This window comes from Hipposideros armiger, unplaced genomic scaffold, assembly GCF_001890085.2.
Source record: "Hipposideros armiger isolate ML-2016 unplaced genomic scaffold, ASM189008v1 scaffold_578, whole genome shotgun sequence".
Classification (NCBI taxonomy): domain Eukaryota; kingdom Metazoa; phylum Chordata; class Mammalia; order Chiroptera; family Hipposideridae; genus Hipposideros; species Hipposideros armiger.
In genome coordinates this window covers 114,252-129,276 of record NW_017731928.1, presented here as the reverse complement: position 1 = coordinate 129,276, position 15,025 = coordinate 114,252, and the positions used below count along the sequence as shown (strand labels likewise).

The 15,025-nt window shown below is 38.6% G+C and overlaps 1 protein-coding gene across 1 annotated transcript in view; it reads right to left on the bottom strand.

The window, feature by feature from the left end:
* ADAMTS9 (ADAM metallopeptidase with thrombospondin type 1 motif 9) overlaps positions 1 to 15,025 on the bottom strand; it is a 175,043-nt gene that overhangs the window by 136,161 nt on the left and 23,857 nt on the right. The window contains exons 4-10 of the mRNA XM_019624086.1: positions 10,456 to 10,745; positions 8,323 to 8,406; positions 8,107 to 8,222; positions 7,102 to 7,142; positions 6,888 to 6,993; positions 2,095 to 2,241; positions 682 to 823 (exon numbers count right to left, since the gene is read on the bottom strand). Of these exons, the coding sequence (XP_019479631.1) occupies positions 682 to 823; positions 2,095 to 2,241; positions 6,888 to 6,993; positions 7,102 to 7,142; positions 8,107 to 8,222; positions 8,323 to 8,406; positions 10,456 to 10,745 (926 nt within the window). The remainder of the gene's footprint in view (positions 1 to 681; positions 824 to 2,094; positions 2,242 to 6,887; positions 6,994 to 7,101; positions 7,143 to 8,106; positions 8,223 to 8,322; positions 8,407 to 10,455; positions 10,746 to 15,025) is intronic.

Below are 15,025 nucleotides of genomic sequence, written 5' to 3'. Positions count from 1 at the left end.
GCGCCACTCGGTCGGCCCTGTAGTTAATTTTTAATTGTTGTATAATATTCCACTAAATGGAAACATTTAGTGCTTCTTTGAGGCAAAGAAGCACAGTTCTGCTCATCTGCAACTTGATAACCACTGGATCATGTCATCGGTCCAAATGTCCACAACACATATATCAAAATATCATACACCCACCAGCTGAGCTACCACCAGGAATGACTTTAAGCCCCAGGGCGGGTCACAGGACATAGCCCTGACAAGCGAAAACAGGGAAACAGTTCTGTCTCAGAAATTACCTTTATGAGTCTAGAAGAGTTCCTACAGTAAAGGTCACCTAGACAGGTCAGTGGGCATGAAAGGAGACAAGGAGAGTAAGGGGCTGAGCTCTGCCATTACCAGCTCGGTAGCCCTGTCCTCTCTGAGCCTCACTGTGTAATGCAAACAATAATGACACCTCCCTTCTGGATTGTCATGAGAATGAAATGAGAACGTGCTGGGAAAGCACCATCCCACACTGGGTACTATTACTGTTTATCACCATCATCATTATTACTATTATCATTAAGAGTCAATGGACCATTATCAACTTTTCCACCAGTGGTTTACATGAGAGTGAGAACCTGATGGAAACCTATGAATAAAAAAAAGTCCTGCATCAATTTATAAAGGCAGAAAGAGCCTGCAAACACTTACCATATAGGGGCACACCTGAGAACCCGGTCCGAAAATCAATTCACATTGTTTATTCACGTTATAAAGCAGGCCTGGCAGCTGGGGAGGCAATGGGTAGGATCTGGATTCAGGTTCGTTAAGCAAACACTCGCCGTAACCAGTGCTATGGAAAGCAAAACAATACAGATGGTGAGAGCAGTGGATGAGATGTGACTTGTCAACGCCTCCAGATGAAAGTGAAGGCCGTCCTGCCTTCTGAATGGTGGAGAGAGTCATTCCTTTCTTCTATTTGTTTTATTCTTTTTATCCAAGGTTAAATCTAGAAGCTGAAATTATACTTTTGGTGTATACTTGTTTGTGGGCTGACTGGTTATGCATACAACATAGCTGGTAGGATATATGTATCTGTTATAGCATTTATCACATTTTGTGGCAATTATCTTCTTTGTTTATTTTTTACCATCTTCTCCAATAGACTGTAAGCTTCTTAGGGGCAAAGATAGTGTCTTTTTCATCCAAGCCTGGGGCCCTGTCCACAGCAACAGATGTTTAGTAAATGTTTGCTGAACAGATGAGTGAGTGAAATCAATAACTATACCAAGAAACACCTTAGGCCATCTGTTTAAAGAGAAAAACAGCAACCCTCCAGTTCTTTGGCTTTTTTACAAACACTTCTTCTGGAAAATTCACACCCAGTGAGTTCTGATTAATAAAGCCTCCTCTTCCCTGTGGTTGCAGAAATATACACCCAGTGACCTTAGGACAATCACTTAACCTTTCGTACTTCTGGGAGAGAAAAGCAATAAATCTGTGACACAGGGATATTGTATAATGTAATTGGATCTTTGAGCAGCCTGGCAGGGAGCTTATAAAACAAAACAAGAAAAGAGAGAGGGAGGGAGAAAGAGAAAGAGAGAGAGAGAGAGAGAGAAAGAGAGAGAGAGAGAGAGAGAGAGAGAGAGAGAGAGAGAGAGAGAATATGTCCTCAATTCAAAAACATGAGGGCTGCTGCAATTTTTATCCATCCAGATAACCTTATTTGGGATGGCCTCACACTACTCCTTTCTAAGCCAAAATTACTAAGTTAAAAGCCCATAAATATTTGCGGGTTTCCTTCATCATGTAATCACTTTCATGGTCCCTACCCTAAGACCTGAACAGATTTCTTATCTTTTCCAAGAATAAAGCAACATTTACATATTGTCTTTAAGATCCCAACCTTCTCTTTAGCTCAGTCTGTAATCTTCTAAACTCTGGCAAGGATGTGAACTGCACAGATGTCAGAGAGTATTTTTTTTTCCCTCCTCCAAGGAATGTCAACAAAAATAACAACTCAAAAGGAATGCTTGACTCTACATTTTCTTTCCCACAATTAATTCACTACGTGGAGGCCAGACACCGGAAGTTTGTTCTACAAGAAAGTTCAAGCCTTACTCTAAAAATTCAGTGATGTATCTGCGACTACACTTGGACCACATCCAGGGGTTGGTGTAGAAGTTCAATGTTGGAGCCATGACGTACTGGGGACTCTTTACTCCTTCTTCTTTGCACTTATTGTTGTCATCATGAGGCATATTAAACCTAAGGCCAACGAGACAATGGTAAGAATGTCAATGAACACCAAGGGATCAAGCTGTTAGGCTTGCTTTCAAGAATGCACTTGTCTGAAAAAGGTGAGAACCATATGGTTTCACTGATATGGGGGATATAAAACTGAAAACAACAAAGGAACAAGACAAACAAATGAAGAAACAAAAACTCATAGACCCAGACAATAGTTTAGTGGTTACCAGAGGTGGGGAGGAGGATGGTAAACGAGGGTAAAAGGGATTAAATATATGGTGATGGAAGGGGAACTGACTCTGGGTGGTGAACACACAATGTGATATATAGATGATGTATCACAGAATTGTACATCTGAAACCTATGTAATTTTATTAACAAGTGTCACTCCAATAAACTTTAATTAATAAAAAAAAAAAGAGAGAATGCACCTAAGAAAAAAGTTTAACTGACTTCTACATTGTGGATAAGAACCTGAATCCTGGTGAGCAGAACAAAACTTACTACACAAAGATGAAGTATAAATAAAACTAAATTCCCACCCAATTTAATGCAAAGTGCCATTAGTGTATAAAAAAAAAGATGTGGATTGGGCCATTATTTGATTGAAGTGTACTTTTTATAATTGCAGAGGCTCTGAGCATGCTGTAGATAGTGCTAGAATACAGTAGTTGGAATTGCTAATAAGCAGTTAAAGGCCAATTTGTACAGTCAAGGATTTAGCAGGTTATGATAACGCTGTGAATACAGAGTCAGTCAAGTGTCAAACTTGAAGCCAAAGGCTTCCTAATAGGAGGCTCACCGTGAGTCTTGGCATCTCCTCCTTTTCGGGTCATGTTGACAAGTGACATAACCGTGTAGATACATCATTAGAAAGGTATGCAAAGTTTATGCACCATAAAACCCACTAAGGAAGGGTGCAAGCATGGAAACCAGAGGCGTGCCGACTCAACGGGCTCAACTCAAAGATGAGTCAAGCTTCATGCCAATGCCAATGACTGGTTACTGGCTGCCTGAGAATTTGGGCACAAAAGGATTCTTAAACAATTCCAGGTCTCCACCCTCCCACCTCCAGAGAAGACTGTGATGGAGTGCCAGTGTCATCTGGGGCCTGGGAGGGAACTCAGCAGCAACATTCACACATATTTGCCATTCTTGGCTTAGCCAGAGGAAGTGGGGGAAAGAGTGATAGGAAGCATTTCTCAATCCAGAAACATCCATTCTCAGCTTAAGTAATTATCCATTGGGTAACAGGCTCAGAGGGTCTTTCCTCTCGGGGTGACATTCCCCAATCACAGAATGGATGCATATAATTAATTTGACATTTAGGGAGGAATTTCCTTCACGAGTTCATCTTGAAACATGGAAATAAGTGAATCAGACAGAAGTGTGCAGACTTGCTTTAGATAAAAGTAAAACCTGGGATAAAAGTCTGTGAAGTCTATTCCATTCATTTCTCTTGTGTTTGGTTTTTGTTTTAAAAATTTGGGCCATGCAATAATTGCCAGATGGAATGACTGCCTGGAGATGGAAAAACTCGAACTGTCTTGGTCAAACTTAAAAGTAGTTCTCAATGCTTAAGAGTCCATTTTCTTAAAAGAATGATTGCCCGGGTTTCTAGTTCCCAGCTGCACAGTCAGTACACTACCTATATGAACAAACCCAACATGAACAAAACATTCAAACCTTAGTTTAGCTGTTTGTTTCGCTGTGGTGCAAAGGACCTGGGGTTTACTCCCCACCCCCACCATGACTTGACAAAATCGTTTATTTCATCATGTAAACAGAAAACTTCTTTTCATTTAAATGTCAGGCACATTTGCTCATAGCAGGGCTAAATAATAATAAATACTTATTAGGCACTTACTAAACAATAACCAAAACTTTTTTAGCATTCACAACACACCAGGCAGTGTGTTAAACGTGTTAGATGCTTTATTTCGCTTAATTACTCATTTGATCTAATGAATACTATTGCCATCCATGATTTACAGATAAGGAAACTGAGTTTTAGCAGGTTAATTACTTGATTGTGGTCACAAGGCTACTAAGATGGGGGAGCTGGTTTTGGAATCCACTTCTCTCTGATTCTAAAACCTCTTGTTTTGGAATATATGTATATTTCATATATATGACTCTTGTTAGACAAGCTGTGGAGGATTTTTTTCAGGGATATTGTGTCAAGATTTCTGTATCCAGTAGACTCAATTACCTCCCAAATTAGTCCTAATGCTTAGATTCTGTGTGTCTCTGAAGCTGATGCCAGAAGGGAGGAGCCGTTTCTATACAACATCAATTGCTTATTTCCCCCAACAACAGTTTGGTTTTATATTATCAGAAAGCCATGACTGTAACCACATTTAATTTTTAAAAGGTTCCTTAGAAAATATGTAGATTTTCAGTTTCCTTAAACTATGACCAAACCTAATTACATGAGAAAAAGCACCAAAACAAAAACAGTTCATTAATGGGTTAGGAATATACTTTTTATTATACGTTTAACTAACAGCCCACACCTTTCACCAGTCATTTCACTTTACACTTCCTGACACTTTGAGATGGGGTATGTATGTATTACCCCACCTTACCGGTAGGGAAACAGCATACATTTTCCTCAAGTCAAAGAAAATAGGCAACAATTCAGTCCAGAACTTGGGTATCTGGCTCCCGGCTGATTTCTATCTTAGAGATGGTACCCCAGCATCATATGCTGGTACCCCAGCATTAGCTACTAGATGTAGGGCAATGTAATATTGCTAAGTCAAACACAAAGAAACAATAATATATACCTATGAGGATAATGAAGATTAAGGGAGATAATATAAATGAAAGCTCCTAGAACAATTCCAACCACATGGGGCGGGTGTGTGTGTGTGTGTGTGTGTGTGTGTGTGTGTGATGTTTGTTAATTACGCGCATTGAGCTTTCTCTATAGTTGAAAATATTTCGTTTTTGCTACTCAAAATTCTCACTTTCCTTAAAACATCAGCTTTATAAACTGGCTGTCCTTTTTAAGAGCTTAGAAAAGGAGTTTCTAAGTTCCTGTTAGAAAGAGATTAACAGGAAATTAATTATATTTCTTTAAATAGTGTACTTTTCCTAGCCATATATTGGGGGAAATGTTAATCTGTTAATCACACAAACTGTCTGTCCTTTGAATAGATCCCTATCTCTGTAACTTTTCCTATTCCATTTCCTGGGATAGGAATAGCTGCCCTGTTGAAATGCTACCCTACTCTTTATGGTCAAATCTACTCTCTAATTTAAAGTTTGAAAGGAATTTACTAAATTTTATGTGAAACAAATAAACAAAAATGCCTAAAAGAGTCTGTTAAAATAAGTGTGAGAAAACTGAGTTAGACAAAACCAACAGGCTAATACAGAGCTTGTCAGAGCCTTTACTTTATAGCATTTAACCTAGTGACTCCAAGCAGGGTAGACTAGGAAAACATTTTTTAAAATCACCAGACTACAAAACTCCTTTTTTATTTTTTACAGATCATTCTTTTAGAATTAGTGCTAAAGCTCTTGTGCTTTGGGAAACACTGGTGGCATCAGTAGCTTTCAAATAGCGTTCCAAGAAATCCTTGAGTTTCATGAAAACATTTCAGAAACAAAAGGACCGAGAGGAAGCTGACTAAGCAGGACTCTGGCCCAACACAACTGCTTAACAGAAAGCCAAGCCTTTTTTGTGCTCTAAATATTAGACATCTGACAATATCCTTCTGGAGAAAAGGTGTAGGCTTTTGAAATATGCTTGAGAGGTACTAGTTTTAAAATATACTCATTACATGTTGAACTGAATTCGAGATATCTCTCTATATATATGCATCTTGCTTTAAGCCTAGCACACAACACTGCACCATAGGTGCCTTAAAAAATTGGTGAATGAGAAAGCTTGCTTAATACATGATTTTAGTTATAAAGCTAACATCTGACATGCAAAGTGATATACAACTATATTATATTAGTAACATCTTCTGAGAAGGTTATTGGAAAAAAATATAGTGTAAGTAATTTAATCATTCTAGAAAGAAAATAATGCAGATCAAAAACCAGAATAATTTCTATAAAATTTGCATTGTTTTGCCATGTGTTCTAACCATGCTTTGTCTTGAAAGAACAAAAAGGCAAAGCCAATTTCATAATGACCACTTAGGGACCAAAATTAGTAAATGTTTTCTGTGCTTTATCTTGGTTCATTCTCTTCCCTGAAAGAGATATCTCTGTTCCTAGGGACTAAGTGTCTGAACTATAGACTTGTATAACTAGAATCAGGATTGATCTGGATTTGTGAAAATCTTGTGAGCCAGAGCCATGATGGGGGAGCCTCCTAGACAAAGAAGTTACAATCAGAAAAGTCCTCTGCTTCAGTGGATGGGTTCCCAGGAAAAAAGAAGAATATTAGACTTTGCATAGAAAACTTGTGCATTTAAACCAAATACACATGAGCTACAGCCAAAGAGGGTGTACTGTACGTACTCAACTTTCAGAAATCTAAGTCATTTCTCCCAATTAGGTTCAAAGCTCTTCAAACCTGCAAACTCTGTTATGACTCGGGAAGTATCTCTCACCCTCTACAGTCAAGTAAATGCTCATGGTGGCGAAGGAACGAAAGTTTTAGATCACTGTGGATTAAATGAAAATATGGAAAGGACACATACACATGACCTAGTTCATGGGCTATTGTGAAAGCCGTGCTCAGTCCATTATCTTCACTAATAGAACAGCTTCTGTACGGATCACAAATGGTTCCCAGTTCGGCAAGACCTAGTAGAAGGAGAAGAACAAGGATTTACTTTAAAAAGCAATTGTGGCTTGGAATAAAAACATGCAGTAAACTGTTGTAGGCACAGAGGACACACACAGCAGACTCACCTAAGGTGTCACATTTGTCATGAGCTCTGCAGATGTCCTGTCTGAAAGCAAAGCAGACTTAGGGCCTTGACGACACCAAAGAGGAGACGTCAATACAAGTAAACACTTTAGAGTCTTCTAGGAATTCACAACAGCACCCACTTTAGGGAAGGAGGTTACAACAAGCAAACTAACAAGGCCAGGGGTTTGCAACTCAACCACTGATTTAAGGATAAAAAGCTACACCGCAATGTCTTCTTCTGCCTCGGGGGTGGGCACAGGCAAGTAGAAACCTCTCGACCAGGATTTTTCTTCATACCATGGAGGAAGTGATTCTAGTTTCTCAACAAACATTCCTGAGAAGGCTCTCAGGCATTTCATTTCTGTTGAAGAGTGCGTGCTTGTGACCGTATCAGAGGCGAATGACAAGCGGCACAACTGAACCAGCATGCCTATTTGTTGCCCCGTACAGCTTTTTAAATATTTTTGAGCTAGTAGCTACCATTTAAAAACTAGCAGAAAAATCCATACCTCTAACTTTTTGCAAAATCATAAAAGTTGGCAACACAGGACTCATATCCTGCCTGGTAACAACCGGCTCAATTTGAAGAGGAGCTGCCCCCACGACGAGGGCATTTCCTTTCAGACCAGTCGAACTCTCTCACTGCCTGCTTGGCACCTAGTGGTCAGTGGTTCTCAACCAGGGGTTACTCTGTGCTTCCCTACCCCCACCCTGCTACTCCTCTACCCCTACCTGGAAACCTACATAGGGTCTGAAGACGTTGCTGGTTGTCACAGCTAAGAGGGAGGATGCTACTGGCATGTAGTGGGTGGTAGAGACCAAGCATGCTGCTAAACGTCCCGCAGTGCACAGCACAGTCACACAACAGAGAATTATCTGGTCCAAAAGGTCAACAGTGCCGAAGTTGAAAACCCTTGTACTAGGGGATGGCTACTGGCAATATTCAACCTCATCCCATCAACTTGACCGGAAACAAAGATTTGAACAACAAGGCATTCAGATACCTTGTTACAAGAACAGCAGTATCATGATGGATTCCACCTGGATAGTTCTTTGAGTGCTGCCATTGGCAAAAGTTTCTTAATGTTGTCTGGGCATTAAAAGATATGGAAGGTCCTTCCTAAATACAGAAAAGAATTATGGTTGGTTTATTGTACCAACACCAATCATATATGCCGTTTCGGATACGGATAGAAGAAAGAAGAAAAAAACTTTATTACCTGTTCATTATGAATCACAACTAAGTTCACAATAACAATATTAATTAAATTTCCAATACTTGGGTCTTTATAGATGGAGGCGACCTGCAACCGAGATAAATTTTTCAAAGTTAATTGTGAACTCTGTGTAAACAACAAGCAATTCACTTATTTGGAGGCTCCACCTCTTTTTACATTTCATGCAACATATGCATTTTTTAGTTTTGAATTTTCATTCATTCAACACACATTTATTAAAAGTCATTTGCAAATAATTATTGTAAAATTTGAAGTTGCAAATAATAATAAATTCTAACAAATTTAAATTTCAAAGTGTTTTCTTTGGAAATTGCATGGCCACACAACTTAACAGTTCTCTATGCCAAAATACTGGATATTAATTTTTGGTCCAGTTCTTTCATCCCAGATTGCCAAATTATGGAATCTCACATCAACCACACCTTTGCTAATCCTGCTGATCTTTGTGTTTACCACCCATTTGTGTTCCCCACTACCTGTAACCTATTTTTTTTCCCATTATTATTGTTAATTATGAGAGTTAACATTCATTGAATGCTTAGTGTGGACTAGATCCTTGCTGAAAACTGCATATGTGTTTGCCTTTAATTCTATAGCAAAACTCTGGGCTAGGTATTATTCTAATCTCTGCTCAAGAAATGAGGAAAATAAGGCTCAGAGAAATTAAGTAGCTCATCCTAGATTATACAGTGGTAAATAGCAAAGCCAGAGCTCTCAATCTACGTCAATTTGACCCAAAGTCCATGCTTGCAAATTCTTATGACAGGTCTGAATTTATGGGGTGGAAATGCAGCGGAGTCTGTGCAAGGTCTGATTAGGTTTTTCTTTCTTTGCTCCAGGACGTGAGAGGGCTGGGGCACTTGGAACATGGGACTGAGCATGGAAAAGGGGATTAAGGGGAGGGTAGAGAGAGGCTGATTGGGGTGTGGGGTGGGGCGCATGGGGGACTGGTTCACAGTAGTGTGGGGAAAGACAAGGAGAACAACAGGCCAGGGAGAGGGAAGAAGAAATTCTAAAGCAATGTTTCTAAACATGGCTTCTTTTCACATTCATTTGTGGAATACATAAAAAGCTGATTCCTATTCAAATAAATTAAGGTCAATCCATTAAAGGGAATGCTATGCTGAGCCTTAGTATAGCTTGATATGTGGCTAGTCCAAACTGAGATGTGCTATGAGCATGAAGCACATACTAGATTCTGAAGACAGTATAAAAAAATTAAAATATTTCAGTAACAATTTTTTAAATAATATTTGGATGTAAAATAAAATGCATTATTAAAATTAATTTTACCTATTTGCTTTATTTCAAGTTGGCTAGTAGAAAATTTTAAATTATATATGTGGCTTACATTACATCTCTTTTTAGAAACATATGCAAAAGAACTTTTAATAGTGGTTGCATCTGGGAAAGGGCCTGGGAGACCGGGTGGGAAAGGACATTTATTTTTCATTAATTGTTTTTTGTTATGTTTGATTTTTTAAATTATGCAAATGTATTGCTTTTTCAATGCAAAATGGGAATAGAAATAAATAGAGATTCCTAGGCCTCACCCCAAGGCTAAGTTGAATCCTCGGGAAGAGGATAGAAGCAGGCAGCTGCATTCTGTAAACCTCCATGAATGACTTTGGTTCACAGCCAGCATCCAAAAGCCATACTGGAGATCCATCCTTGGCTGTGCAAGTTCATAAGTCAGACAAAGAGCACTGGTTTTGGGAACTGAGCATGCTAAAGATCACATGTAGTTTGTAAGCCACTTACTATCTTTACTATCTTTACCATGGGAAAGCGACCTAACTCCTCTGAGGCTCAGTTTTCTTATCTATAAAACGGGGGTGATAATCCTACCTAGCAGAGTTGCCAGAAGACTTAGAAGTGATGCCTTTTCAGTAAGAAGCACATTGTCTAACACAGAATAAACACTCAATATTGATAAACATTACTGTCATCATAAAAAAGCAACCAATGAATAACCAATCTTATTTTCTCTTCAGTCACTTGCGTGAATCATTAAAATGCCAGCTGTGAATGATCCCGCAAAGCACTGCCCGGAAACCCATTCCCCAATGGCACATTCAGGCACCTCATACGTCACCTTCTGTTTAATGTACTTACAATTGACATTAAAGTTAAAATATAGTGTTGAAGGTTTGCTCCATGGTATAGCACCATTTTTTTGTCGGCCACCACCATCACTTCTACAAACCGTGGATAGGATAAAAAGCGTTTTGTTCTTCTGTGGATCCTTTTTTCCCTTGTGCTGTCCGTCTTGTTGCCATAGACAGAAAGCGCCCTTGTCACTAAGCTGCTTTTTAACACTGCCACATCGTCAGCCAGGCTACTCCTTTTCTCCCATTTCCTGGTTCTCATTTTCCTCTTGTTGTTATTGTGACTATTTTTGTGTTCTGTAACAAATCAGATGGCACGTAATTACATTTCAAGCCACATCTATTTCACATTAAGAACTGAATTTGACACATCTCACAATGATGACTCTGTAGTGAAATTACATACAAAATCAAGCTCTACACGCTGTGGACTCTACATGCGAGCCTCAATCTGCACTCATGCAAATGACTAAGGACTTGAAATTAGCTGCCCTGGAAGTCTCTGTAAATGCTCACTTAAGGTATTAGAAAGTCAGGCCTACACTTAAGGGAAACAATTCCAAGTGATTCATTTCATTTGGTAACAATAGTCTTGCTGGGATTTAAGTGGTTTCCATCCACTCTTCTTTGCCATGGATACAGTAAGGGGCAAAAGCAGCTACAGAGCTCTAGAGAATGGAAACGCAGATGTTTCATATTCACCACTTTTGATAGTCAATGAGATACAATATAAAGAGGTCTGAGAGGTGGGTAGGCTAATAGACAATACACAGGAACTAGAGAAAGTGCACAAGTTAGACATGGTATTATTCTATTACTGTCTTTGATCATTATAATACGCAAAATGTAAGAATAGAATCGCTGCTATTCAATGCCTCTGAATTTTTAAAATTAACTTATTTCAGGGCTCAGTTAAGGAGGTAGATTAAACTCAGAGAGGATGAACAAGCAGTTGGGACTATGATGCGTAATGGCAGATTAGCGCTACTCATTTCCAACTCTGCCTAGCCCTCTGGGGTTCTACACAATCTTGCTGTTCAAAGTGCGGTCCTTGGACCAGTAGCATTGGCAACCCTTGGGAACTTAGAAATGCAGACCCTCTGGCCCCACTCCTGACCTGATGAATCAGAATCTACTTTTTTTTTTCTTTTTTTAGCTGAGCCGACCTGCCACCTGTTGGCAGCTCAGTGGCAGCTCAGCTCGGACAGGGCATCGAACCACTGTTGCTCAGAGCTCACATTCTTGAGCAAGCTCTTAACCAACTGAGCCACTCGGCCGGCCCCCAGAATCTACATTTTAACAAGGTCTCCATGTGATTCATATTTATGTGAATGTTTTGAGAAGCACAAGTTTCAAATTTGGCTTGAAGTTTGTATTGCTAGTGAGAATATTCAACTTCAAAGCCATCAATCACACAATAAACAGAATGAGCACAAAAATGCCTGCCAAAACACATTTTTGAGTAAAAACATAATTCAATCAGTTATCTTGCCTATCAGCTCATAAATGTGCTTTAAAGCTTTAATGTGTGGGGGAGGAAGCAACTTTCCTCTATTCTTCTAGGTTCTTCTGGCTGATTTAATAATTAAATCAACATGAGACAGACTAATAGGAGAAAATAGCCAAATTCAATTACATGTGTACATATGAGAACCCCAAATACATGAGAGAGTTTGAGATACCACACCCCCCCACATACATGAGAAGTTCAGAGACAGAAAGGTTTTTGCTTAGGGGTGGGGGTGGGGTGGGGACATGAGAGTTGATAGCTAAAGGGTACAGGGTTTCTTTTTCAAGTGATAAAAAAATGTTCTAAAATTGACTCTGATGGTGGTTGCATGTATCTGTGAATACACTAAAAGCCATTGAACTGGATACTTTAAATAGGTGCACTAAGGTACGTGAATTATATCTCAATAAAGCTGTTTTAAAAAGAATATATTGGGTTGCTGGAAAAGTCATGACGTATTTTGTCTATGTTTTTCAAAGGTCATTTACTTATATAAAGAACAAAGATCAATCAATGAATGATATATCACCCGTTTTGTTCAATATCCTTTTGCCATCTTTCAGTGAGCTTCATAATTCCTTGTTCATAGAAGGACCTGTCTTGATTTGGAAAAACCTGAACAAGGTGCTGATTTACAGCCTCATCTGAATTGAATGTTATACCACGCAAGGAGTTTTGAAGAGAGCGAGACAAGTGGAAACACATCGATTCCAAGCTCCAATAATTTTTGATGGGTGATCAAACTTTTGTGTGGTCACGTGTTGTTGCGATGGAACACAACTCCTTTATAATTAACAAGCTCTGAACCTTTCTGGATGATGGATTCATTCAAACTGTCCAATTGCCGACAGTACACATTCAAAATGTTTGGTTCCTTGGTAGGAGCTCGAAAAACATGACACCTTTAAAATCCCACCACACCGAGAGCATAACCTTCCTCTGATGAATGTCTGCTATTGATGTCATTTGAGGATAATCATCAAGTCAGGACCAAGACCGTTTGCGCACCACATTGTTGTAAACAATCCACTTCTCATCACCAGTTATCAGTCACTTCACAAAAAAAGGATCGTTTTCTTCACGTTTAATGAGCATACTGCAGATGTTTATAGGCACCGTCAAATGAACTTCTAGTTTATGCGGAACCCAAATATCGAGCTTGTTTATGTATCCCAGCTTCTTCAGGTGGTCATGAATGCTTGAATAATGGATGTTCAATGTTTCTGCAATCTCTCGTGTCGTGTAACATTGACTCGATCAATGCCTTTATTTTGTCGTCATCAACCTCAGTGGGCCTCCCTGACCGAGGAGCGTCATTGAGATCAAAATCACCAACACAGAATTTCGTGAACCATTGTTGGCAATGATGTTCTTGTAGAGCATTGTCACCGTAAACTTTATGCAACTTTTCACAAGCTTGACATGTGTTCTTCCCTTTATGGAAGTAAAACAGTAAAATATGGCAAACATGCACAGTTTGGTCTTCCATCTTCAATTTGTTGTAAATTCTCCAAAACTCAACCAAATAGCTCAATTTTGTTTTAGAATGAAGCTAGAACTGTCAGATGTCAAATGACATAGCAATAATATAGACTAGTACTTCCAAAAATGAACTAGTGCCATCTGTTGCAAACATGCGACATGACTTTTCCGACAACTTAATATGTCACTTAGTTTGTGAAAAGTAAGTAATCCTTACTTAATGTCTTCTGAATATTTTGACTTTTTGGATTTATTTATAGAAAAGAAAAGAATACCTGCACTGAGAAAAACTCAAGACATTGTACAGAATTCACTCTTTTTGGCCACTAAGGGGAAAAAAATATAGTCTTAAAGAATTATCAGATGGGACTTGGGCATAAGAAAACCAGAGGATGAATTAAGGAACTAACTGGAAACAAGGAACACTTATTTAAATTAAAAAATTGAAAAGAATTAGGCACCAGCCCTACTCACTAAAAGGCTATAATTTCTAACAGAGAATAATCCATGTAAATTCTAACATACCTGGAAGACATTTCATTAACAAGTAACCTGTGTTACTTGTTATTCATAAATAATAAACAATAATAAACTGAATTATTATTCAGTACACTTTATGTGGTGTGAACATGCAGGAATAGAAGTGTTTCTTTAGAGTCGAAAACATCTTGTAGTACCTAATACTTCCCTTTCTTTTACCGCTCTGACCTTTTATTCTAATAGGTTACAATCATATTTATTGACCTAATTAGCCTAACTAATTTCTACCACATTAATCATTTTAGCAAGCAATTCTGTATTTAGCTTTAAAAATAGTATTAGTTTCAAAAACAACCAAAAAGCCAACCTGCTAAATGGGAGAAGATATTCACAAATGATATATCTGATAAAGGTTAATATTCAAAATTTATAAAGAACTCACGCAACTCAACACCAAAAAAACTATTCAATCAAAAAATGGGCAGAGGACCTGAATAGACATTCCTCCAAAGAAGACATACAGATGGCCAATACACATATGAAAAATGCCCAATGTCACCAATCATCAGAGAAATAAATGCAAATTAAAACAACAATGGCATATCACTTCACTTCACGCTTGTCAGAATGGTTATCAGCAATAAATCAACAAACAAGTGCTGTCGAGGATGTGGAGCTAAGGGAACCCTGGTGCACTGTTGGTGGGATTGCAAATTGGTGCAACCACTATGGAAAAAGAGTTTGGAGGTTCCTCAAAAAATTAAAAATAGAACTATCTTATGATCCAGTGATTCCGCTTCTGGGTACTCACCTGAACAACTCCCAAACAACATCTATGCAATCCCACAATCCTTACGTTCCTTGCAGCACTATTTACAATAGCCAAGATATGGAAGCAATCCAAGTGCCCATTAATAGATGTCTGGATAAAGAAGATGTGGTACATATATACAATAGAATATTACTTGGCCATAAAAAAGAATAAAATCTTGCCATCTGCAACAACATGGATAGACCTAGAGGGTATTATGGTAAGTGAAATAAGTCAAACAGAGAAAGACAAATACCATATGCTTTCACTTATATGTGTGGAACCTAAAGAACA